The sequence below is a fragment of the Nomascus leucogenys genome, chromosome 12 (genome assembly GCF_006542625.1).
Source record: "Nomascus leucogenys isolate Asia chromosome 12, Asia_NLE_v1, whole genome shotgun sequence".
In the NCBI taxonomy this organism is placed as follows: Eukaryota; Metazoa; Chordata; class Mammalia; order Primates; family Hylobatidae; genus Nomascus; species Nomascus leucogenys.
In genome coordinates, this window is record NC_044392.1 from 106,550,554 (window position 1) to 106,576,528 (window position 25,975).

Here is a 25,975-nt window from a genome sequence, read left to right on the forward strand (position 1 = left end):
CCATTAAATTGAGATGTTTACATAGTTACCTTATATTCTTTCTGAAATAAGATGAAACGTAAATACCTTAACAGAGAACTTGTTATAAGGTATGTTAGCCTCATGCTAAGTAAGAATTCAAATGTGAAAACAAGAAAATGGCAACTATGTGTAAGTGGTAAGTAGGACATCTTTGAATATTTTCCAGTTAGAGAAAACCACATTATATGTTCTTCATTGGTTTGTGGCTAATTCTTTTACCACACATACTGAGACCACAAGTCAAAATGGAAATGTATTTTCAAACTGACAGTAACCATAGTTACTAAGTAATTTAATTCTGCTTTTAAATTGTACCCCATATTAGCACCTAGACCACAAAGCACTGTTTTAATTGAAGATAATAATGACTAATTACACCTTAGGGTAATTTTTATATAGAACTTGTGATATTGTGACATAATAAGAAATATATATTTGGTCTCTGTCTGGTTCCCAGCACACAGCTCCTAAAACCCTTGGAATCTCCAAAGTGCTAATGAGATGACTGATGGCTGGGGGCTCCTGGATAGGCTCAGGGTAGGGGCTGGTTGCCAGGGGAACCAACAATGTGATGAGAAGATTGAAACTTTCAGTCTCCCCAACCCCCTCACCCTTTCACCCACCCCCATCTCCTGGGAAGAGAGAAGTGCTGAATGATCACCAATGGCCAATGATATGATAAATCGCGCTTATGTAATGAAGCCTCCATAAGAACCCAAAAGGACTGGGTTCAGGGAGCTTCCAGATATCTGCACACATGAGGATGCCTGCAGGGTGGTGTGCCTGCATGCCTCGCCTCATGCATCTCTTCCATCTGGCTGTTCATCTGTAGCCTTTGTAATATCCTTTATAATAAATGGATAAATATAAGTAAAGTGTTTTCCTGAGTTCTATGAGACACTCTAGCAAGTTAATCAAACCTGAGGAGAGTATAGTGGAAACCCCAATTTTTAGCCAGTTGGTCAAAAGCACAGGTCATGACCTGGGGCTTGTGATTGGCATTTAAGATAGGGTTGAGTCTTGTGGGACTGAGCCTTTAGCCTGTGGGATCTGATGCTACCTCCAGGTAGATAGAGTCCGAATTGAATTAAATTAGAAGACATCTAGCTGATGTCTGCAGGAGAATTGATTGGTGTGTGAGGAAAATCTTCCCACATCTGGTGTCAGAAGTGCTGTTGAGAGTAGAGAGGAGAGCAACACTTTGGTTTTTCCTCTATCTTTTACATAACTGTATATTACAAAGTTTTTGAATATCTTATTTCTATTTCTTTTTTTCATGGGCTAATACATGACAGATGATTTGTTGAAGGGAGTTAGTATAATTCATATTTTTCTGATGTTCCCTGAGCACCTAGATGTAGTTGTAATTTATAGATTTTCAATAAACATTGCAGATTTATGTTGATAATGGTAAATAGTGTCTTTCATTCATTTAATCACTCATTCAATAAATATTTATTTAACACTGACTATATTCCAAGTATATTTTTAGATATTGGGGCTACAATGAACAAAACAGATAAAGTCCCAACTGTCGTGAAGTACACATTTTGGTGGAAACAAATAAATATAGAATCTGATCTATGTAAGGTGAGAAATGTTCAGAAGAAAAATAAAGCGGAGTAAAAAGGTTAGGCAGTTCTGAGAGTAGGGGTAGGTTTTAAGGTTTTTGTTTTTTAGAGAGATGAGGGAAGTCTTATCTGAGAGGGTGACATTAGGGCAATAAAGAAACCCTGTGGCTCTCTGGAGGAAGAGCATTCTAGGTAACATTCAAAGGCCCTGAGGCAGGACCTTGCTTGGCCTGTTCAAAGAGCAGCAAAGAGGTCAGTGAGGTTTTACTAGGAAAGGGATTAAAGATGAAATCAGAGAGTTCTGGAAGAGGGGAAAGTTTAGAAGACTTGTAAGGTCACATAGAGTCCTTGAGGGACTCTGGCTTTGATCTCTGAGTGAAATGGGAGGTTCATGAGCAGAAGGGTGACATGGCCTGAGGTGCATGTGAAAAGGATTACTGTGAAAACCCATGAGTAAGGGATTCTGGAGGAAGCGAGTGGACCAGTTAGAAGTTCTTGTACTCCCAAGTGAGAGATGATGTGGCTTGGATTGCAGTGTAGGTGGTGAGGTCATTTTAAAAGATAGAGCCGAAGGTTTTGCTAATCAATTAGATGAAGGGCATAATAGAGAGGAATCCAGGAGGATCTACCTGATTTTGACCTGAATAATGCAAAGGATAGAGTTGCCATTTACTGAAATGGAAAACGCAAGTCTGGGGAGAGGAAACTGGGTGTTTGGCTTTGAAAATGTTAACTTCAAGATACCTTGAATGACAGGTTAGAAACATGGCAGCTGTATTTGGTGGAGATATTTAGACACAGATATACATTGAGGAATTTTAAACCACAAATTTGAAGGCTATCCTTTAGGTAATGACTGTAGATAGAGATAATAAAAGGTCCTAGGTGTGAAAGTTGCACATACCAGGATGAAATCACTTTTGTCAGACACAGACAAAATAGGGCAAGAAAGGCCTGAAGGAGAGGAGGCCCAGGCTTACATGTCTGAGATAAGAACTGTTTCCAAGGACTTTCTAAAAACCTTTCATTCATCCCCTGCTTTGATAAGGTTTATCACTAGACATTCGTTAGGACTGCAGTAATACAGATAAGATGTCGTTGGAAGACCTCTTACCCAGTAATACAGCTCCACTGATTAATTGACAATCACTCTGGCTTTGAGCCTCTGGAACTAATGAACTCTGCTCCTAAATAGCTCACATATATCCCTTTTGGTAATAAAAGCTTCCCTTTATCCTTTCCCTCACCAAATGCACTGCTGGCTTGCCATGTCATGCATTCTGTATTATAATCTTTATTTGTATTCTCAAGTAAACCCAGCATATTTGAAGATAATTTTCCCTAGTGTCTTTTTTTAGGCTGACAAAATATAGAGCTCTGGGTCACTATGAATTTATCTGAAATGAAGATGAATCAGCAAAAGAGACTGAGATAAAGCTTCCAGGAAGGTGGGAGGAGCAGCAAAAGGGAGTCCTGTCCTGGAAGCCAAAAGGAGGAAGTGAAGAGCTACATTAAATGCTCGGATAGTAAATGTTTCTGGTAAGTAAGATAAAGACTGAGAATAAACCATTCAATCTGGCAATGGGGAAATCATCAGTGACTTTGATAGGAGCTGTTTCAGTGGAGTGGTGAGGACATAAAACATGACTAAACTAGATAAAAGAGAAGAGAGAAAATAGAGACAGACAGTACAGACAACTCTTTTGATTTTTTTCATGAAAAGAAACAGAGAAATTGGGTGGTAGAGGTCACGAACAAAGGGAGGGTTATATTTTTCAAAAGGGCAAAGGCTACGCCATGTTTAAAAGCCAATGGGAATGATCCAGTAAAGACAGAGACAATGACAATGCAGAAGGAAGAGAGGAAAGTTTTGGAGCAGTGTCCTCCAGTAGGCAGACAGGGTAAGATCTAATACCCAAGTGGAGAGTTGTCCTCAGGGCAATGGTAATTCATCCATAGCAATAACAGGAAAGATCAAGTATATGGGTACAGTTGTGAATGCATTAGTCAATGAGGGAGGCTGTGGTATTTCTCATTGCTTCTGTTTTCTCAGGAAAGTAGGAAGCAGGTCTTCAATAGAGAGTGAGGAAGGGAAGATACTGGAGAGGAGAGATGACAGAAAAAGTAATGAAGTAATGACCTGGCTTAGCAAGACAGTGACTTGGCTCGTGAAATGTAGTAGGGTTACTGTGTGGCTCTCCGGGCCCAGTTGAGGTTAGTGGGCATGAATATAAAGCAGTATCAGTCAGCAAGGTTCTGTTTGTCTCCAGCCACAATTAGCTCTCTGGGCTCATAATCAATGAGGAAATGGATTCTAAAATATGAACTACATTTGAGTCCTAAAGGAATTACTGAAACCTAACATAGCCTTAAAAATAGTATTTGGAATCACACCTGAGAACTCTTTCTGGTTATTAAAAATATGCATGTAGAGAAGATGTGGCAGAAACAAGCAGGTCTTATGAATTGGCAGAGTAGGCCGCTGAATTTAAGGCTCTAAAACGATATTGCGTCTGAAAACATTTGCCTTATTTGTCTTCCATGGTGCCTGAAAATCCCGACACTGGTGTTATTCTAAACTGTTTATGAGCTTGTCATGCACAGAGATGGTGTCTTTTTTTTTAATATCTACAGTTTAACACAATTCCAGGAAACCATCAAATGCTAAATAAATATTTGCTAAGATGACTTGAATGGAACAGAATGCAGGGCTATCATTCACGCATTTTTATTCAACAAATATTTACGGAGTAGAATGCACTAAGCCAGACATTACCAGTGTTTCCAAGATAAATAAAAAATATATTTACATGAAATTGCTGAAGATAGTGGGACTACAGTAGGGAGATGGTTATCAGCACAGGTTTTTGTTTGTTTGTTTTCTGTTTTGTTTGTTTGTTTTCTGTTTTGTTTGTTTGTTTTGTTTTTTTTCCCCCATCATTACCCTTTGAAACAGCAAAATACAGGAGGTAAAAGAAGGTATGTGAACAGCCAGGAAGCTCTGTCTAGTGAGGCCACCACAAAGGAGCTGGGAAGAAAGAAAGCTCTTGAAGAAAAACAGATAAAATTCTACTTTATAACTTCACCTCAACATGGGGAGGCCTGTGATGGCACCTATGTTGCCATAGGGGAAACACTGCCTTTCTGCAACTGGAGAAATGAGTAGGTGGTCTCAGGTAAAAAGCTTCTCTCTACGTGTGATTTTACTGGAAAACTGAACCACATGAGTTAGAAGTGAAACCTTGCACATACTGATCTCTGCCTAGTTGCCAGTGTGGAAAATACCCTAATAACCGAACGTTTAGAAGAGCTCTTTTAAACATAATACTACCTCGACCACAACATTCATTATAAGTCAGCTTTCTCCTTGAGGGAAAGATTATTTTTGGTAGTTAGAGAAATTGACTTGCTCTTTACTTTCTGTTTTTTTGAGACAGGGTCTGGCTGAGTCTCCCAGGCTGCAGTACAGTGGCTCACTGCAACCTCTGCCTCCTGGGTTCAAGCCACCCTCCCAAGTAGCCTGGACTCCAGGCACCCGCCAACACACCTGGCTAATTTTTGGATTTTTTGTAGAAATTTTTGTATTTTTTGTATTTTTCTCCATGTTGCCCAGGCTGGTCTCAAACTCCTGAGCTCAAGCAATCCACCTGCCTCAGCCTCCCAGAGTGCTGGGATCACATGCATGAGCCACTGCGCCCAGCCCTCTTCTCTAATTTTTTTCAACTCATTAGTTTGTTTGTAACTAATCGTTAGATAAATAGGTGTTTGTTTCCTTCTCTGACCTGTCTATAAGTTAGTCCTTTGACTTTACTAGAGGAGAACATTCATTTTTATGCTAACCTTTTATATCTTTTATGTCCTCTTTAAAATGTAATAAAATCCCGTTAATCTGGCCTCTATCAATTCAGAACTTGGTTAGGTTTATCCAAGTTTGGTTATAGTTTATTGTTGGATTTTAAGAAAGAAAATGGGAAAAATAATTTATAAAATATATATGACCTCATATTATTACTCAACTAGACAGTGAAAGGGAGATTCAGGAAATGTCTATTTCTGGTTATCAACTAGAATAATTACTCAACAAATATTTATTGAGCATTTACTCTGTGTCAGGCCCCATTCTAGATTCAATCACTATAGCAATGAACAAATCAAACAAAAATCCTTGCCCACATTAAGCCTACATTCTAGTTTGAATGAATAAATGTACTATTGACATATAAAAAATAAGTCTTTCTTATTAGAGCACATGCAACATCTCTTTGTAGATTTTTCCAAAATTATTGTATCACTTAAAAATATATGAATAAAATTATCTATAATATCCTATAAATAATATTTTTTATGGCTTTACATTAATATTTCCCTCAATCAAATCAGTCAGGTTTCTCTTGGGCCATAATATGATAATATCCTTTGCTATAGTCTGAATATTAGTATACCCTCAAAATTTACATGTTGAAACTTAAACCCCAATGTAATAGTATTAAGAGGTGGGGCCTTTAGAAAGTGGTTAAGTCATGAGGGCTTTACCCTCATGAATCAATTTAGTGCCCCTATAAAAGAGGTTGAAGGGAGCTGCCTGGCCCCTTCTACTACGTGAGAACATGTAGAAGTCACCATCTATGAGGAACAGACCCTCAAAATCTGTTGACACTTGATCTGGGACTTCCTAGCCTCCAGAACTGTGAGCAATGAATTTCTGTTTTTTACAAATTACCCAGTCTAGGTACTTTGTTATAGTCACCTGAAGGGACTAAGACACCATTTTGTGTTGTACTTAATTCTAAGCATTTCCTATATGCAAGTCACTTCCTATAATTTGCTTTTTTATAAGCTTTGTGGCATTAATTATCCTCATTTCACAGGAGGCTGAGGCTCGGCGAGGCCAAATAACTTTTCTAAGATAACACAGCTAGCAACTATGGCAGATACTGTTGGATGACGGTATCAAACTCCATTTACAATGCCCTTCTGCCAGATTCCCATCCAGACAGAGTAGACATGTGACATTGTTGTGGCCAACTCAGTGTAGGTGGAAGTCCACAGGAGGAACTCCTTTGCTCTTTACCACTTTTCCTGCCTGGAACTTGGATAAGAAGCCTGGAGATACAGCATCTGAAGATTAAAGTCCACACACTGAAGATGGCAGAGTAGAAAGAGGAAAAGAGCCTAGATCCCTGGGGTATTACTGAATTATCATGCCATCTGTTACTACATATAATTGTGACCTGATATAAATAAGGCCATGTCTATTTAAGTGACTGCACTTGACTTTTTTTATTTTGTTTTGTTTTTGTTTTTTTGAGATGGAGTCTCACTCTGTAGCCCAGGCTGGAATGCAATGGCATGAACTCGGCTCACTGCAACCTTCACCACCCAGGTTCAAACGATTCTCCTGCCTCAGCTTCCCGAGTAGCTGGGATTACATGCCTTGCTAATCTTTGTATTTTTAGTAGAGATGGGGTTTCACCATATTGGCCAGGCTGGTCTTGAACTCCGGACCTCAAGTGATCCATCTGCCTCAGCCTCCCAAAGTGCTGGGATTACAAGCGTGTGCCACCGCGCCTGGCCTGCGCTTGAGTTTTCTGATATTTGTATCATAAAAGACACCTGACTGATAAGTTTCAGAATTGGAAATTAAATCTAAAACTCCAAAGCCCATGCTCTTCCCAATGAATATTTCTGAAAGCATTCTCTTTAGTAAACTCATTCTTAACACTTTCAGAGTGCCTTTTTGAATACTGAGAACAATCTTAGTACTCATAACTACTACAAATATTCCTTACTTTATAAAGTGAATGTGTTCCTCAAAAGTCATGTGTAAATAAATTTAAACATACATAATTTTGAACGTGTTAAAGGATTTTTAAAAGAAATATAAAATACATAGTCGTATAAAATATTCAGAAAATATTTTTATGATACTAAATAGGAAATTAGGTGGGGGTTAGCAAGTTTAAAATTGTATCCAACAAATACATTTTTTCAAATTGTGGTTCATCTGTCTGGCATTTGCAATGCAGTTTTACGATCAGGAACCTCAGAAGGCAGGTAAGTCAGGCTTGAAAGAATTAACCTGCACCCACTAGGATGGCAATAACCAAGATAAAAACAAAGGTTGGCAAGAAGGTGGAGATACTGGAACCCTTATACACTATTGGTGGGAATGGAAAATGGTGTGGCTGCTTTGGAAAACATTATGGCAGTTGAACAAAAGATTAAACATAGAGTTACCAAGAGACCCAGGAATTCTATTCCTAAATATATGCCCAAGAGAAATAAAAATAGGTCTACACAAAACTTGTACACAAATATTAATAGAAGCGTAATTCATAATAGCTGAGAAGTGTAAACAACCAAAAAGTTCATCAACCAAGGAATAAATAATAAAATGTGTTCCAAATAATGGAACATTATTAAAAAAAAGAATAAAGGGCCAGGCGCGTTGGCTGACCCCTGTAATCCTAGCACTTTGGGAGGCCAAGGCAGGAGGGTTGCCCGAGCTCAGGAGTTCCATACCAGCCTGGGCAACATGATGAAACCCTGTCTCTACTAAAATACAAAAAAAGTTAGCTGGGCATGGTGGCATGCACCTGTAATCCCATCTACTCAGGAGGCTGAGACAGAAGAATCACTTGAACCCGGGAGGCAGAGGTTGTAGTGAGCCGAGATCCCACCATTGCACTCCAGCCTGGGCAACAGAGCAAGACTCCATCTCAAAAAAAAAAAAAAAGGAATAAAGTATTGATACATGTTACACCATAGGTAACCTTGAAGACATTATACTAAATGAAAGAAGCCAGTCACAAAAGAATACATATTATATCATTCCTTTTATATAAAGTGTCCAGTGTAGGCAAATCCACAGAGACAGAAAGCAAATAGTGGTTGCCATGGACTGGGAAGATTGAGGGGAGATAGGAAGTGACTGCTCATGAATGTGATTTTTTTTTGGCATGATGAAAATGTTCAATATTGATTGTAGTGATGGGTGCTAAAACTCAAGGAATGATATACTTTAAATAAGGTGAATTGTATGGTAGATGAACTATACTTAATAAGGGGTTATATTAAAAACAAAAGAAAGAATGAATTAACAAAATAACCCGGATAAGCAGTTCAGGAGATCCTTCCAGGTTCTGGGAGATAGTGAAGATCCTCAAGGCACTAGGCTCTCTCTGTCCATCTGGCACTGCCTGGTTTTTCTGTGTGCTTGAAGTGCAAAGTTTGCTGCCATACTGCCCTCACCTTCACATTCCTAAAGTTGACTTAGCACCGAGACTCCAGTTGCCTTGCTCTCATGGCTTTTCTACTTTACCCTATAGGCAAGGGGTAGAGGTTTAGTCTCCAGTGGTGTAGCCAGAGAGATCCCCGTTAGAATCCCTGCTCCTTTACTTCTCAGTCCAGTGACTTTGGAGACGTAATGTGAGCTCCCCAAGCCATTTGTAAAATGGTAACGATAACCATAGTTCCCTCACAAGGTTAAGTTGAGAATCGAAGATGTCGTGCACATGAAGTACAGAGCACAGTACTTAGCATATTGCATCTCTTCAATCAATTCCACCCATCCCTGATATCTGAGTTTTCATCATCTCTTTGGTGCCAGAATATGCCTCTGTTTAACTCCCGTTCAGAACGAAAGGTGTACGCCTCTTGCCCATGGCGTGCAGCTGGTAACTCTAGGCCTGGCAATGTGTTCATAAAATCTGTCTAGTTTCTACATGGACTTTCTTGACTGAAGAGGTGTTTCTTTTTAGGTTTCACTTAATCAAAATTATTCTGAGTATCCAACAAGTGGAGAGAGAGAGAGCAAGATTAGGTTATTCTCTTCCATAGAGACCAGGCTTGGTGGCTGGGAGAACTGCTTGAACCCAGGAGGCAGAGGTTGCAGTGAGCTGAGATTGCACCACTGCACTCCAGCCTGGGCGACAGAAACCCTGGCTCAAAAACAAAAACAAAAACCCTATAAATAAATAAAAAGTTTTTTTTTTAAAAAGAAGGTTATTCCCTTCCATAATGATGAGAACTGAATAGAATATCTTAAATATGCCCTGCGATCTGGTCCTCCACACACCTTCAGCAGAAAATAAGTTAAGAAGACAGTCAGGCAACCTATGTTCAAATTCCACCTCTCCTTCTCTGCGGCTCTGTGGTCCTGGATACATTACCTGATCTCACTAAGTCTCAGTTCCCTTGTCTATACAAATGGGAAAAATAATTGTATGCATCTGTCTTAGTCTCTTTGAGCTGCTATACAAATACCTTAGACTAGGCAATTTATAAACAACAGAAATTTATTGCTTACAGTTCTGGAGGCTTGGAAGTCCAAGATCAAGGCATCAGCAGATTCAGTGTCTGGTGAGGGCTCACTCTGCTTTATAGATAGCACCTTTTGGCTGTGTCCTCACAGGGTAGAAGGGCAAACAAGCTCTCTTTCAGGCCTCTTATGGAAGGGCAATAATTCCATCCATGAGGGCTTTACCCTCATCACCTAATCTCACTTCAAAGGCCCCAACGCTTGTTACTATTGCATAGGGGGTTTGTTTCAACATATGAATTTTAGGAGGATATAAGCATTTGTACGATCCCAGGGCTTCACATGGTTGTATAGGGTATTAAATGAGGCAGCATTAATAAAGCTCTTGGCCCAGTGCTTGGCAAACAGTAAGGGTCCAATAAATGCTTTAAAAAATGGTTTATGAAATTTTTAAGAATTACTGACAGAAAAAAAAGCATACTTCAACAACACCACAGAAGGCATTTTATATTTTATTTTATATTTATTTTATTTTATTTTTTGAGACAGAGTTTCCCTCTTGTTGCCCAGGCTGGAGTGCAATGGCACAATCTTGGCTCACTGCAAACTCCATCTCCCAAGTTCAAGCAATTCTCCTGTCTCGGCTTCCCCAGTAGCTGGGATTACAAGTGTGTGCCACCACATCCAGCTAATTTTTGCATTTTTAGTAGAGACAGGGTTTCACCATGTTGGCCAGGCTCGTTTCAAATTCCTAATCTCGGGTGATCCACCCGCCTCGGCCTCCCAAAGTGCTGGGATTACAGGTGGCAGCCACCGCGCCCAGCCGGCATCTAATTTTATTTTATTTATTATTATTTTTGAGATGGAGTCTCGCTCTTTCGCCCAGGCTGGAGTGCAGTGGCATGATCTCAGCTCACTGCAACATCTGCCTCCTGGGTTCAAGCAATTCTCCCTGCTTCAGCCTCCTGAGTAGCTGGGATTACAGGCGCCCACCACCACGCCCAGCTGATTTTTGTATTTTTAGTAGAGATGGGGTTTCACCATGTTGGCCAGGCTGATCTCGAACTCCTGACCTTGGGTGATCCACCAGCCTCAGTCTCCCAAAGTGCTGGGATTACAGGCATGAGCCACTGTGCCTGGCCTGGAATTTTATTTTTTAATAAACTAAACAAAACAAGAAACACAGATAAGGTGAGCAACTTGTCCTAGTTTGCCCACAACTTTCCAGGTTTTAAAGCTGAAAATCCTTTGTCCTGAAAACCCCCTTCGTATGAGGCAAACAGGAAAGTTGATCAGCTATATAGACGCTAAATTTAAGATCTGAGCGTCATTATTAACAATAGCTTCCATGAATTTAGTGGTAACATGGCATAATTATACACACTGTAAAAGCCAAATTCCACATAATGAATTAGAACAAACCTGTGTGTTAGGTTTTATTTTTAGGCCCATTTAAAGATTAAAAATAATAGCAATTCAGGGAAATTAAGTTGTTGAAACCCTAGAAGAAGAATAGAGCAGGGATTTAAGCAATAATTTATTATTTTATTCTATTTTTTGAGATGGAGTCTTGTTCTGTCGCTCAGGCTGGAGTGCAGTGGTGCAGTCTTGGCTCACTGCAACCTCTGTCTCCCAGGTTCAAGCAACTCTCCTGCCTCAGCCTCCTGAGCAGCTGGAATTACAGGTGCCCACCACAATGCCTGGCAAATTGTTGTATTTTTAGTAGAAACCAGGTTTCACCATGTTGGCCAGGCTGGTCTCAAATTCCTGACCTCAGGTTATTCGCCCACCTCGGCCTTCCAAAGTGTTGGGATTACAGGCATGAGCCACTGTGCCCATCCTAAGCAATGGTTTAAAACTGTGCTGGGCTGTACCACCATTAGGCCCCTGCTACCACTTGCCTACTAATGAATAAAAAGGACAGAAAGATCATAGAGCACTTTTCCTGCCAGAGCGAAAATATTAATGGCTTGAAAAGGGCTTTGGTAGTTTCACTGATCATAAGTAGGAAATAAGGGATAAATCAGGGCATATATTTAATGTTTGAGGCTGATTTCTTGGATCTCTGCTGGAGGCAGAGCTCTGGCTGAACCGGGGTGGAACTGCTTATATGAAGCCGTGAGGAAGGGACCTACCTCTTCACATGCACCACATATTTTGTGTCTATGTAGGTGAGCTTCCCAGCATTCCAGGTGCAAGTCATGTTGCCTGAATATTCATAAATGATGCAGGTTACCTCATCAGGAACATCTGGTGGATCTGCAACAAAACATACCACTTAGGAGCTGCCGTAAGAAATATGAAGTTCTCTAGTCCCAAGCCAAGATGGCTGAATAGGAACAGCTCCAGTCTACAGCTCCCAGTGTGAGCGATGCAGAAGATGAATGATTTCTTCATTTCCAACTGAGGTACCGGGTTCATCTGACTGGGGATTGTCGGACAGTGGGTGCAGGACAGTGGGTGCAGTGCACCGAGCACCAACTGAAGCAGGGTGAGGCATTGTCTCACCTGGGAAGCACAAGGGATCAGGGAGTTCCCTTTCCTAGCCAAGGAAAGGGGTGACAGATGGCACCTGGAAAATCGGGTCACTCCCACCCTAATACTGTGCTTTTCCAATGGTCTTGGCAAACAGCACACCAGGAAATTATATTCCATGCCTGGCTCAGAGGGTCCTATGCCCACGGAGCCTCACTCATTGCTAGCACAGCAGTCTGAGATCAAACTGCAAGGCAACAGTGAGGCTGGGGGAGGGGCACCCACCATTGCTGAGGCTTGAGTAGGTAAACAAAGCAGCCAGGAAGCTGGAACTGGGTGGAGCCCACTGCAGCTCAAGGGGGCCTGCCTGCCTCTGTAGACTCCACCTCTAGGGGGCAGGGCATAGCCAAACAAAAGGCAGCAGAAACCTCTGCAGACTGAAATGTCCCTGTCTGACAGCTTTGAAGAGAGTAGTCATTCTCCCAGCACACAGCTTGAGATCTGAGAATGGACAGACTGCCTCCTCAAGTGGGTCCCTGACCCCTGAGTAGCCTAACTGGGAGGCACCCCCCACTAGGGGCAGACTGACATCTCACATGGCTGGGTACTCCTCTGAGACAAAACTTCCAGAGGAATGATCAGGCAGCAACATTTGCTGTTCACCAATATCCGCTGTTCTGCAGCCTCTGCTGCTGATACCCAGGCAAACAGGGTCTGGAGTGGACCTCCAGCAAACTCCAACAGACCTGCAGCTGAGGGTCCTGACTGTTAGAAGGAAAACTAACAAACAGAAAGGACATCCACACCAAAAGCCCATCTGTATGTCACCATCACCAAAGACCAAAGGTAGATAAAACCATAAAGATGGGGAAAAACAGAGCAGAAAAACTGAAAATTCTAAAAATTAGAGCCTCTCCTCCTCCAAAGGAACGCAGCTCCTCACCAGCAATGGAACAAAGCTGGATGGAGAATAACTTTGACGAGTTTAGAGAAGAAGTCTTCAGACAATCAAACCACTCTGAGCTAAGGGAGGAAGTTTGAACCCATGGCAAAGAAGTTAAAAACCTTGAAAAAAGATTAGATGAATGGCTAACTAGAATAACCAATGCAGAGAAGTCCTTAAAGGACCTGATGGAGCTGAAAACCGTGACACGAGAACTACGTGATGAATGCACAAGCCTCAGTAGCTGATTCGATCAACTGGAAGAAAGAGTATCAGTGATGGAAGATCAAGTGAACGAAATGAAGCGAGAAGAGAAGTTTAGAGAAAAAAGAATAAAAAGAAATGAACAAAGCCTCCAAGAAATATGGGACTATGTGAAAAGACCAAATCTACATCTGATTGGTATACCTGAAAGTGATGGGGAGAATGGAACCAAGTTGGAAAACACTCTGCAGGATATTATCCAGGAAAACTTCCCCAATCTAGCAAGGCAGGCCAACATTTAAATTCAGGAAATACAAAGAATGCCACAAAAATACTCCTTAAGAAGAGCAACTCCAAGACTCATAATTGTCAGATTCACCAAAGTTGAAATGAAGGAAAAAATGTTAAGGGCAGCCAGAGAGAAAGGTCAGGTTACCCACAAAGGGAAGCCCATCAGACTAACAGCTGATCTCTCGGCAGAAACTCTACAAGCCAGAAGACAGTGGGGGTCAATATTCCACATTCTTAAAGAAAAGAATTTTCAACCCAGAATTTCATATCCAGCCAAACTAAGCTTCAGAAGTGAAGGAGAAATAAAATCCTTTATAGACAAGCAAATGCTGAGAGATTTTGTCACCACCAGGCCTGCCCTACAAGAGCTCCTGAAGGAAGCACTAAACATGGAAAGGAACAACCGGTACCAGCCACTGCAAAAACATGCCAAATTGTAAAGACCATCAAGGCTAGGAAGAAACTGCATCAACTAAAAAGCAAAATAACCAGCTAACATCATAACGACAGGCTCAAATTCACACATAACAATATTAATCTTAAATGTAAATGGGCTAAATGCTCCAATTAAAAGACACAGACTGGCAAATTGGATAAAGAGTCAAGACCTATCAGTGTGCTGTATTCAGGAAACCCATCTCACGTGCAGAGACACACATAGGCTCAAAATAAAGGGATGGAGGAAGATCTACCAAGCAAATGGAAAACAAAAAGAGGCAGGGGTTGCAATCCTAGTCTCTGATAAAACAGACTTTAAACCAACAAAGATCAAAAGAGACAAAGAAGGCCATTACATAATGGTAAAGGGATCCCTTCCTTACCCCTTATACAAAAATTAATACAAGATGGATTAAAGACTTACATGTTAGACCTAAAACCATAAAAATCCTAGAAGAATACCTAGGCAATACCATTCAGGACATAGGCGTGGGCAAGGACTTCATGTCTAAAACACCAAAAGCAATGGAAACAAAAGCCAAAATTGACAAATGGGATCTAATTAAACTAAAGAGCTTCTGCACAGCAAAAGAAACTACCATCAGAGTGAACAGGCAACCTACAGGGTGGGAGAAAATTTTTGCAACCTACTCATCTGACAAAGGGCTAATATCCAGAATCTACAAAGAACTCAAACAAATTTATAAGAAAAAACCAAACAAATTTATAACAAAGTGGGCGAAGGACATGAACAGACACTTCTCAAAAGAAGACATTTATGCAGCCAATAGACACATGAAAAAATGCTCATCATCACTGGCCATCAGTGAAATGCAAATCAAAACCACAGTGAGATACCATCTCAGACCAGTTAGAATGGCCATCATTAAAAAGTCAGGAAACAACAGGTGCTGGAGAGGATGTGGAGAAATAGGAACACTTTTACACTGTTGGTGGGACTGTAAACTAGTTCAACCATTGTGGAAGTCAGTGTGGCGATTCCTCAGGGATCTAGAACTAGAAATACCATTTGACCCAGCCATCCCATTACTGGGTATATACCCAAAGGATTATAAATCATGCTGCTATAAAGACACATGGAAACATATGTTTATTGTGGCACTATTCACGATAGCAAATACTTGGAACCAACCCAAATGCCATCAATGATAGACTGGATTAAGAAAATGTGGCACATATACGCCATGGAATACTATGCAGCCATAAAAAATGATGAATTCGTGTCCTTTGTAGGGACATGGATGAAGCTGGAAACCATAATTCTCAGCAAACTATCACAAGGACAAAAAACCAAATACCCTATGTTCTCACTCATAGGTGGGAATTGAACAATGAGAACACATGGACACAGGAAGGGGAACATCACACACTGGGGCCTGTTGTGGGGTGGGGGAAGGGAGGAGGGAAGCATTAGGAGATATACCTAATGCTAAATGACGAGTTAATGGGTGCAGCACACCAACATGGCACATGCATACATATGTAACAAATCTGCACATTGTGCACATGTACCCTAAAACTTAAAGTCTAATTTAAATAAATAAATAAATAATAAAAAATAAAAAGCCACTGGCCAGAAAAGTTATGATGCAACTATAAACATTGATCGCTTACCTAATCATTAGCTTTACCTGATTAAACTTATCAACTTTTCACTGAAAAGGGAATTTATTTTAAATTACTATGTCTCAACTTGTCTGAAAAGACAATAAATTTGCAATGGAAGAATAAAAAAAAAGAAATATGAAGTTCTCTATAGTCCGTTGAGAAACTGGCAATTTTATTTGAGAAATCAGGCCAATCACCCCTCAACACCTCCCTGCTCCTCATTCCATCCCTAATACCTTACCTTGCAACCCACTTTACCATCAAATATCCATTCCTCTTCTTCTTATACTTGACCATATTATCCTAAATTCAGTCTCCCCCAGCTACTCCTGTATCTTTCTCTTTTTCTTAACAGCTAAACACTTTTAAAGAGCCTATTATTCTTCATTTTCCATATGCTTTTGAACCCAAAACAATCAGGATTCAGCCTCCACAATTCCATCAAAACCATTGTTGCTAAGGTCATTGATGACTTTCTCTTCAACAGACCCCATCTCTGGTCATTTGTCATTGAGTTTGATCTCTGCAGCATTTGATATTTTGCTCACTCCCTCCTTGAAAGCTCTCTGTTTTAAAGCTGGGTGTGGTGGCTCACATCTGTAGTCTCAGCTACTTGGGAGGCTGAGGCTGGAGGGATCCCTGGAGCCTAGGAGTTTGAGGCTGCAGTGAGCTATGATCAAGACACTGCACTCCAGCCTCGGTAACACAGTGAGACCTTGTCTCAAAAACGAGACAAGAAAAGAAACCTCTTTGCTTCTGGCTCTTGCGAATGGGTTCTTCGTAGTTTTCTTCTACTACTCTGGCAGACTATCTTCTTCTCTTGCACATTTTCCACTACTCATTTTAAAAATTTGGTGTTCATACATGCAATAAAACATTATTCAGCCTTAAAAAGGAAGGAAATTTTAACACCTGCTACAATGTGGATGAAACTTGAAGACATTATATTAAGCAAAGTAAGTTAGACCCTAAAGGAAAAATATTGCATGACCCCTTACACAAGGTATCTGGAATAGACAAACTCATAGAAAGTAGAATGGCAGTTGCTAGGGCTTGGAGGAGAAGGAAGTGGATATTTGTTTAAAGGATATAGACTTTCAGTTTGCAATAAGAGGGTTCTGGAGATAAATGGTGGTGATGGTTGTACAACAATGTAAATATACTTAGTGCCACTGAACTGTATACTTAACCATGGTAAAAATGGTACATTTTATGTTATGTATTTTACCACCACCACAACAAGTTTTTTAAAAGTTTGGTATTCACACAACTCTATTTCAAGGCTCTTTTCCCCATCACTCCACTCAACTCATCCCACCCCCATTCCTGCCCAGCTCTTTCTCCAGGTGGCCATGTTATGGGGAATATTTTTATTTTTCATTGGCTAGCATCTTTCCCTCTTGAGAACTGACATCCCCTCCAGCCCCTCACTCCAATCTCACCCCCACCCCAACCCCAAGACCTGTCAATCAAGAGGCTCTCCACAGAAGTGTGCCTTTGAGGTAGGCTGACGAATAGGAGAATTCCCTTTGGGAATGAACATATGACTCAAGATGAACCAATCAGAATTCTCCAAGGCACTTTTTCTAAACCATTGTAAAAGAAGCACACTCTTTCCTCCTGAAACTGCTATCTCTGGGTAGCATGTGAGCTGTAAGTTGCTGGTGGCCATCTTGCTGTCATTGTGAAACAGGCTTTTTCACAGTCTTTAATCTACTTAAGAATGAAGCCAACACAGGGGAAAACAATACCTAGCAGACAGGAAAAGATGAGAGAGTTCTGATGACATTGCTTTTTGGGGGCCTCTAAAGCCTATGAAACCCCAACAACTATAGAATGACACCTAGAATTTTCAGTTATATCATTAAATAGTGAATAAGATTAAGATTTTTTCAAGTATAGAAATATTGAGCGTTTGTTAAATATTCACTTTTCAGGTGTGGCTCTCTTAGTTCATCCCTACGTGTGAAATACTGCTGGGACACTTGACTGCTCAGAGAATGACAAGACAAATGGAAAGATAGGGGCTCATAAAGAATGAAAATACAGACATTTATGCATCTGAAGTTACATCCAAAGATTTATCTTAAGTGCATACATGCTTTCACTTCACCTGCAAATTGCTTACCAAAAATATTGCTTGTAAAATAATAAACAAATATATTAAAAATTTTATTCTCACTGCAAATCAAGGCAGTACTAGATGTCATTTAAACCTACCAAATTAGCAAGGATTTTGAAAAATGATAGTACACAGTGTTGGAGTGGACTCATGGAAATCCTCCAACACATTGCTGGTGGAAGTACAAATTGGTACAGCCTTTATGGAGAGCACTTTACATATCACAACCTGTAAAAGCAGGTGTAATATTTTGCAACTCAGCAATTATACATCTAAGAATGCATCCTTATTGAAATGTTCATAGATATATAAAATATTTGGCTTAAAGGATGTTCCCTTAAAGTATTGTTCATAACAATGAAAAAATTATAAACAAGCTCAATTTTCCAAAATAAGGTTAAATAAAATATAATACAGTCCTAAACACATCCAAAAGCAATGCTGTAGAAGACAGTTTAAGTACTTGGCCTTTGGAAGGAATTAAAAATATATTTAGTGAAGTAATGATCATATGGCAAAGTGAAAAAAGCAGGTTGCAAAATGGTTCAATTAATTTCAAAGACATATTCCAAATTATTAAAGAGGGATTATGGTTACTGGTAAAGTTATGGTTTTACGGGAATGATAGGTATTTCTTTTTTACTGGTCTACATTTTAAAAACTCTCTATATTGAATGCAATTTGATTCTATAATTAAAAAGCTATTTTCATATATCGAAGGTCTAATATCCTTTTAAAAAAACCTATTTTCAAACAGTAAGAACACACTAAAAAGTACTTTACAACATTTTGGTGACTTGTAGCATTGAGTTACAATGGAGAGAAACTGGGCTCCAAGTAGGGTAAAATAAATCTTTGTTTTAATTGAGCCTTAAATGAAGTAGGTGTGGAAACATAAATTTAAATCATTTTGGAGATTGAGTTGTGGTCCCTCATTGATTACAATGATTTGTGCTGAAGTTGTTTTTTCCTCCGGTTTCAGATAGAGAGTGTCATTGATTTGGCTATCAGATCGTTTGGGCTGTGTTACTCCGCAGCATCTTACATGAAGTGAATTCTCGGGGTTACAAATGTCTGGTGGTTAATTAACTTTGCAAAAGATCAAAAAGATGACTATACACACACATGCAAATAAGTGTTTGTTAATATGAAGCAATGTAAAGATGGGCCTGTGAGTATGGTTATGATAATAACATCAGGTTGTTGGCAGGCCTCATTGCCAGGTTATTCAATATCCAAGAACAAAACCTGGCTATACAACTAGATACTAGAGAATACCCTGAGGTATACAAAAGCGGGCTTATGTTTTTGCTCTTTCCTGCCAATCCCACCCCTCCCCTATTATTGGGACATTCAGGAATCACAGGCTAGTTTTCTTGTTAATTCAGAGTCTAGCCAAGGATCCATTTTTACTGAGAGCTTCTTGAAAACAGTCTGTGATTTCCTCTTCTTTGTACTTCTAGCATTTAACACATTTTTGGTGCATAGTAACCACTCAATAAAGTTTATTCCATGAATTCATTGGCTTGATTAAGATAATAATTTATCTTAATTTATTTAATCTTAATTTATCTTAATTTATCTTAATAATTTATCTTAATATTATGGGAAATTTATAAATTTCCCATAATATGTGTGCATTTAATCTTAGATAAGAATCTAAGAAGTGTTTAGGATTGTGGCTAAAAATGGAGATTGTGATAATATGGTTTATATTTCACAAATTATACATTAAAGCACAGCACTTTAAAATATATTTGGATAGCTTTTCAAGGAAAGCAATGACTCATTTATCTTGTCTTTTACAATTTGTCTCTAGTCTAAAAAAATACATATAATCATTTTGTTCAAAGTAGTGATGATAAGTTGACATAATAAATCTCACATGACAATATCCTGTGATCAAAGTGGTCCAGTGAAAGCAATGTGATTTCTAGAATGCCACAAAACCCTCAAAAACCCTTTGTTGACCTACTTAAATAGGAAGTTTTGTTTGCTAAGAATGTAGAGCTCAAGAAGACATTCAGCTTGAATCCAGGGGTTTGAGTAAATTCTCACCTGGCAGTTACATTTTTACTCATAACCAGAGGCCTATGTAAGGAGTTACAATTCACAAACTCACAAGTTAAATAAATGGAAAGAGTGATGTTCTTTCTAAGCAGCCGTCAGCAGAGAATGTATTTCTATTAGGCTGTCCTGGAAGAGGAACAAAGTCCATTCTCTTACCTTCTACATTACCTGGTGTTGGGTTTGGGGACAGAGGCCCCCCAGCCAACACTTGGGAGGGCTTTTGGGAGTAATCAGTTATACAAACGGCAACACACGGAGGGTGGTGTTAAATAAAATGTATAGGAGACCACTGTTTCGGACTGAGCTCCTGCACTAGGCCCCCACATACCAAACCAAAATGAAGTCACTCCTGTTAAGTGGCATATAACCAAGCTGAAACTTTAAGGAAGCAGGTAAAACTCCCACGGACTAGTTTTTCCTGAAAACAGAAAATTCACAGCAACCACGTAGAAACAGCCCAGTCAACCTGAGCAGGGATGATGAGGAAACCGCCTCTGCTTTAACCATTACAAGGAAAATAATGTGAAGTAACAATGTTAACCAATCTGGTAGTTTTATAAAAATTTCTATTTCTTGTTCCTACCTTACAAAAACCAACTGTTCTGTTATAATAGTAGAACCAAAACTAAGTATATAATTACACAAGCCAGCCCCTATCACTACAGTAAAACACCTCCAGGACACTCAGAGCACATATCAGTTTTTTAGAACGAGACGCTGCTGATTCATGAATCATACATAAAAACCTATCACAATCTAAAAACTAAATTTGCTGAAATTTTGTTTTTTAACAGAGACAATGTTTATTTTGCTTCCTTTTTTCCCTCTGGCTTAAATTAACAACTAACCTTTTTCTGTAACTGTGAAAGTTGCTTATTTGCCCTCCAAAGAAATTGTATAGTCTCTCTACCCCACTCTCACCCCCAAAGGATAAATAGTAAAGTAAGCATTGAGGTTTGGTCATGTTTCCTGAGGATGTGGACAAGCTAAGGAGATTTCATACATCAGATAAGATGCCTGCCTGCGGTTGAATTTCCACAATTTAGGGCAAGTTTAGCAGCTTTAAGGCATCAGTTTAAGGTAGGTTTATTCTTTGACTCCAAAACCTATGACTTTCCTTCCTCAACTCACCTCTACAACTTTCTTTAGTTCCCTCTCTTGAAAAGCTGCAAGATCAGCTGCTCAGAGTTAAGCAGGACAACAGCCTCATTATAGAGCAAGGAAGCCTCTTACTTTCCAAGCAGCCACAATGGGGTCAGGTGGTAGTGGTGATATGGGTCTGCCCCCCAGCTAAGTTGTAAAGGTGAAGAAGAAGCAAGAACTGAGGCTTGATTCTCAAAAACATAGAGGACGGGAACTTGGCAAAGACACAAATTCCTTTATTTTTTACTGAAAATGGCTTCAAGTTCCATAGAGAATGAATATCTGAGTTAAAACAGTGCTGAACTTATTTACACCCTTCATAATAGTAGAACCAAAACTAGGTATATAATTGTACAAGCCAGCCCATGTCACTACAGTGATTTAAACACCTCCAGGACACTCAGAGCACAAATTGAATTTAGCGTATATTTTTAAGATTAACTTGACTAAGGTTTTAAATAAATTAATAATTATTCCCTTCAAGGTGGGTTTTAAGAAAAAGAAAAAAATTAATAGTTACAATAACAAACACAGTGATTCTAAATTGGAATAGTGAGATTAGGAACAGAGGATTGTAGGAGACTCTCCCTATGTTTTATGAAAAGGATGCATTTGTAAGGATTTGGGTACTGTTGTACTTTAAACTTTATCATATGCTTCCAAATAAATTATTGAAATTAAGTGCATAACACAGCCTGTATAATTATCTCCTTTTACAGGTGAGGAATTGAGGCTTAAGCAACTTTCCCAAGGTCACAAATCTAGGAGTACAGTGGGAGCACAAAACTAGTTTTGAAACTCTCCCTAAACCTTGGCCTCAAAATTTCTCAGTGGGATCTGCTTCAAGGTTAATTATATTAGTTTAGAAAAATAAAACAAGAAGATTAAAAGAGCAACATTTTAAATCCAAGGGTGCTGGCCCTCACATATGCAGTGTTTGTTCAGGGTAGAGGTGAAAAATTGTTTTTTGAATGTATTGGCAACATTTTTAAATTTAGAGAGTACACATTAAAATTTTATATTTCTGTCTTCCTTTGAAGAGCCAAAATATGTAGGAATACTGGGCACCTGTGATTACTGGAGCTGGGGAGTGACTCCCCCCAGGAGACTACCTTTGTACTTTCATCTCTGCATAGTTCCCATCAGCTTCTACAGTTCGTATAGTTCACCAACCTGGCCCTGGAGACATTTGAGTTTGCAGCTCCTGTATGAAACTAATCTAAAAACTGAACTATATTATTTTGTCCCTATTTTTAGACTAGTGTGGTAATGACCAGTTAATTGTTAGACTAGCTTTTGTTTGCATTTCAAATGTGCCCCAACACTTACATCCAGAAGAAATGTCTTTCCCACATATCAGTGTCTCTTGAAAATGTTTGGGACATTCGGCAGTGCAGTGCATAGAAGCATGTGGTTCCAGAAAGTTTTTATACCAAAGCCGAGCTGTTGTTTTATTAATCCTTGTCATCTGAGATCTTTCTTTGATGCCATTTTTATAAAAATGAAGTTTCCTTGGTTGGCAGTTCTTAATTGCTGCTTGGCAATATATAGAGATATTCATACCCATCTTAAAAATTGTGGCTGGTTCTACCCAGATGTGGCCAGAGCAGTTTATATTTGTAATTCCTAGAAATAAATGGAAAAATAATAAATTACACGTAAAACATAAAATCAAGAGATTCAGAAGAATATGCTATTGCATTTTAAATTTATTATTTCTATTAATTAAATGATTCCATTGAAAACAGTTTTAGGACTAGATGTATCTTTTCATAAACTAGCCTATTACAGTGTGTTTCTGTTAGGCTTTTTTTTTTTTTTTGAGACAGTCTCACTCTGTCACCCAGACTGGAGTGCAGTGTCGCGATCTTGGCTCACTGCAACATCTGCCTTCCAGGATCAAGCAATTCTTCTGCCATGGCCTCCTGAGTAGCTGGGATTACAGGTGAGCACCACCACTCCCGGCTAATATGGGGTTTCACCATGTTGGCCACGCTGATCTTGAACTACTGACCTCAGGTGATCCACCCACCTCGGCCTCCCAGAGTGCTGGGATTACAGGTGTGAGCCACCTCGTCCGGCCTGTTACGCTTTGATTGACGTTCAGCACCATGACACAAGACTAGAGTCAGCCTGGAAGCTTCTCTAAGTGTCTAAGGAGCAAATATAATTAGCTCTCCTACTTTAAAGTAGAGAACCGAGAGATTATAAAGCTACGGTATTTTTCAAAGGTAAGATTTGAAATAACACTGGGCACTGTAGAATCTGAACCCCATTCTCTAGCTACTCAACCAATCTGTTCTTTTTTAGATAAAGCCTTTACATTTTCAGTAAAGTTTGAATGTAATGAATAAAATCATACTCTTGCCAATGGCCCACATAGTTACTATGTGCCTGGCACAAAGTAACTATGAATAAGTGGTTTGTGAAATAGAATTGCATTCAAACGTTTGACAGGTTATTATATAACAGTTACAATAGTCTGACTATAGAACATGACAACTCAAACTAATAAGCTCCTTTGTGGAAATATTCACATGTGAGTAAGAGGGCTGTCTAGAAGGGAAATTTGAGAAAGAAATCCTGCATTTGGAAGGAGATTGGGCCGTTTTTATTTCATTCTATGTAATTTTTATGCACACATTTTTTCCAGTCTAATAATATTTTTATTCTTCAGAGATTCTAACATAAAACCATGAAAATGATAATCATTCAATATTCCATTTGTTGAATGAAAGATAGCAATAGATACATAAAACACCATACCTCCATGACACCAGCTGAAGAGTATGTAAAGGGCTATTACTGCATCCCACTGAATAGTGACCTGATTCATGTCTGGAAGCAGGAAAAGACTGTTTCCCTCTGGAAAAAAAATATGAAAAATGTTTAACTTGTAGTATTTTAGTAAAATCATAAAAAGCATAACATTTTTCCCTAAGAATTCTTGTATTTGATGGGAACCTTTGATTAGGAAGGGAGGAAGAAGGAAGGAAGGAAGGAAGGAAGGAAACAGAGCAAAGAAATGTTACTGATATATTCAGGAGATATAACAAGAGATGGAGAAGTAAAGCAAACAAATGGAATTTTATACTCTTCAAAAGTCACTATGAATTAACTCAGGAGGGCATTTGATCCATTACAATTCCTCCTAATCTAGCCTTTCTCATCAGAAATCTCCTCCTCTGAGTTAACTTCTTTTTTTATTTTATGTTTTACATTTTTTTTAGAGACAAGGCTGGAGACAAGACAGAGCCCAGGCTGGAGTGCAGTGGCATTATCATAGCTCACTGTAACCTCAAACTCCTGGGCTCAAGCGGTGCCCCCAACTCAGCCTCCCAAAGTGCTAGGATTACAGGCATGAACCATGGTGCCTGGGCTGAGCTAACTTCTGGTGATGAATTCTTCTCCCTGCCAAAGTTACATATTTATCACACTCCAGAAATACTAGTCTTTGATGAGCTAAACTTGGGAAGAGCCAAAAATTTCAGAACTCCCAGAGAAAATGGATTCGAAATGAAGAGAAGTGAAGTGAGATTAAGCAATATGTGCTCTCACCAGTTAGACTGTAAAAAGCCTTTCGTCTGGGGAGGCGTGGTGGCTCATGCCTGTAATCCCAGCACTTTGGGAGGCAGAGGCCGGTGGATTGCTTGATCCCACAAGTTCGAGATCAGGCTGGGCAACATGGTGAAACCCCGTCCTTACTAAAAATACAAAAATTAGCCCAGCATGGTTCCATGTCACTGTCATCCCAGCCACCTGGGAGGTGAAGGTTGCAGTGAGCCATGATCACACCATTGCACTCCAGCCTGGGCTACACAGTGATACCTTGTCCCCCGCACCCCCCAAAAAAGAGGAAAAAGTCTTTCATCTGTAGAGAATGCGAAAAGAACACATTATAGAAATTCCTAATAATACCGTTGTTGGTTTACAACTAGAGGTACATTATTCAATTAATCAGTTACATGAATTAACTCATTTACTCAACAATCAACATTATTCAGTTATTTTATCTGTTTAATAAAACCTGAGCTATTTCTATAAAACAACAAGAGAACGCAATGCATGGCTCATCGAATCGCATAAAATATCTAGTAACATTAAAAAAACTGGGGTCCCCCGGCTCAGAAATATAAGGATCCCTTTCACAATTTGTTAGCAATAGTAATTCTTGTCTTCACAAGAAGAAACAGAAGCCCTAAAAATGTTCCTAGTTAGAAGTTAACTAATGGAAATATGCAATAATTATTATTTAAACTGATGTGATGCCATATAATATTATAGATTCCCTTTTCATCAGTAACCACTGCATGGAATATCATGAGAACTTGCAAGAGAAAACAACTTGGCCCATGTATTTCCAAAAGGAAATATAGCTGTCTTTAAGTATTTGGATGATTGCTGCGTATTTACCTTTCAACCTGTTTGAAGCACATAATTCCACTTCAGAGCCAGGCTGCCATCCTTGTTGGCTGTGTCATGTCTTCTTTCCTCACTGCCTGCCTGTCAGCGCTCACTTTAGATTTTCACCTCTGAGGTCAATGGAAATGTCAGCAGAGCCCTGACCTACATTTCAGACTCTTGAAGAGGAACGCAAACTGTCCAATTCGAAATGACTGACTCTCGTGTCACCATTTGGGAAAACCCAGATTACTGAAAGTGAACTGTTTTGTCAGTACTTTTTTTTTTTTTTTTTTTTACAGTTTAATTTAAAATTGTCTCATCCAAGAGGCAGAACACTTATACATGTTTTCTTAAAAATGTCAGACATTTTGACACCAAAAATATGATGCTTAGTTTTAATTTAC

The 25,975-nt window shown here is 39.3% G+C and overlaps 1 protein-coding gene across 1 annotated transcript in view; it reads right to left on the reverse strand.

Annotated features, from left to right (window-relative positions):
• IL23R (interleukin 23 receptor) overlaps positions 1-25,668 on the reverse strand; it is an 88,801-nt gene extending 63,133 nt beyond the window's left edge. Inside the window, exons 1-4 of the mRNA XM_003260162.2 lie at positions 25,581-25,668; positions 23,934-24,032; positions 22,497-22,793; positions 11,988-12,111 (exon numbers count right to left, since the gene is read on the reverse strand). Coding sequence (XP_003260210.2) covers positions 11,988-12,111; positions 22,497-22,793; positions 23,934-24,003 — 491 coding nt within the window. The 5' untranslated portion in view covers positions 24,004-24,032; positions 25,581-25,668. The remainder of the gene's footprint in view (positions 1-11,987; positions 12,112-22,496; positions 22,794-23,933; positions 24,033-25,580) is intronic.
• Positions 25,669-25,975: the final 307 nt, after the last annotated feature.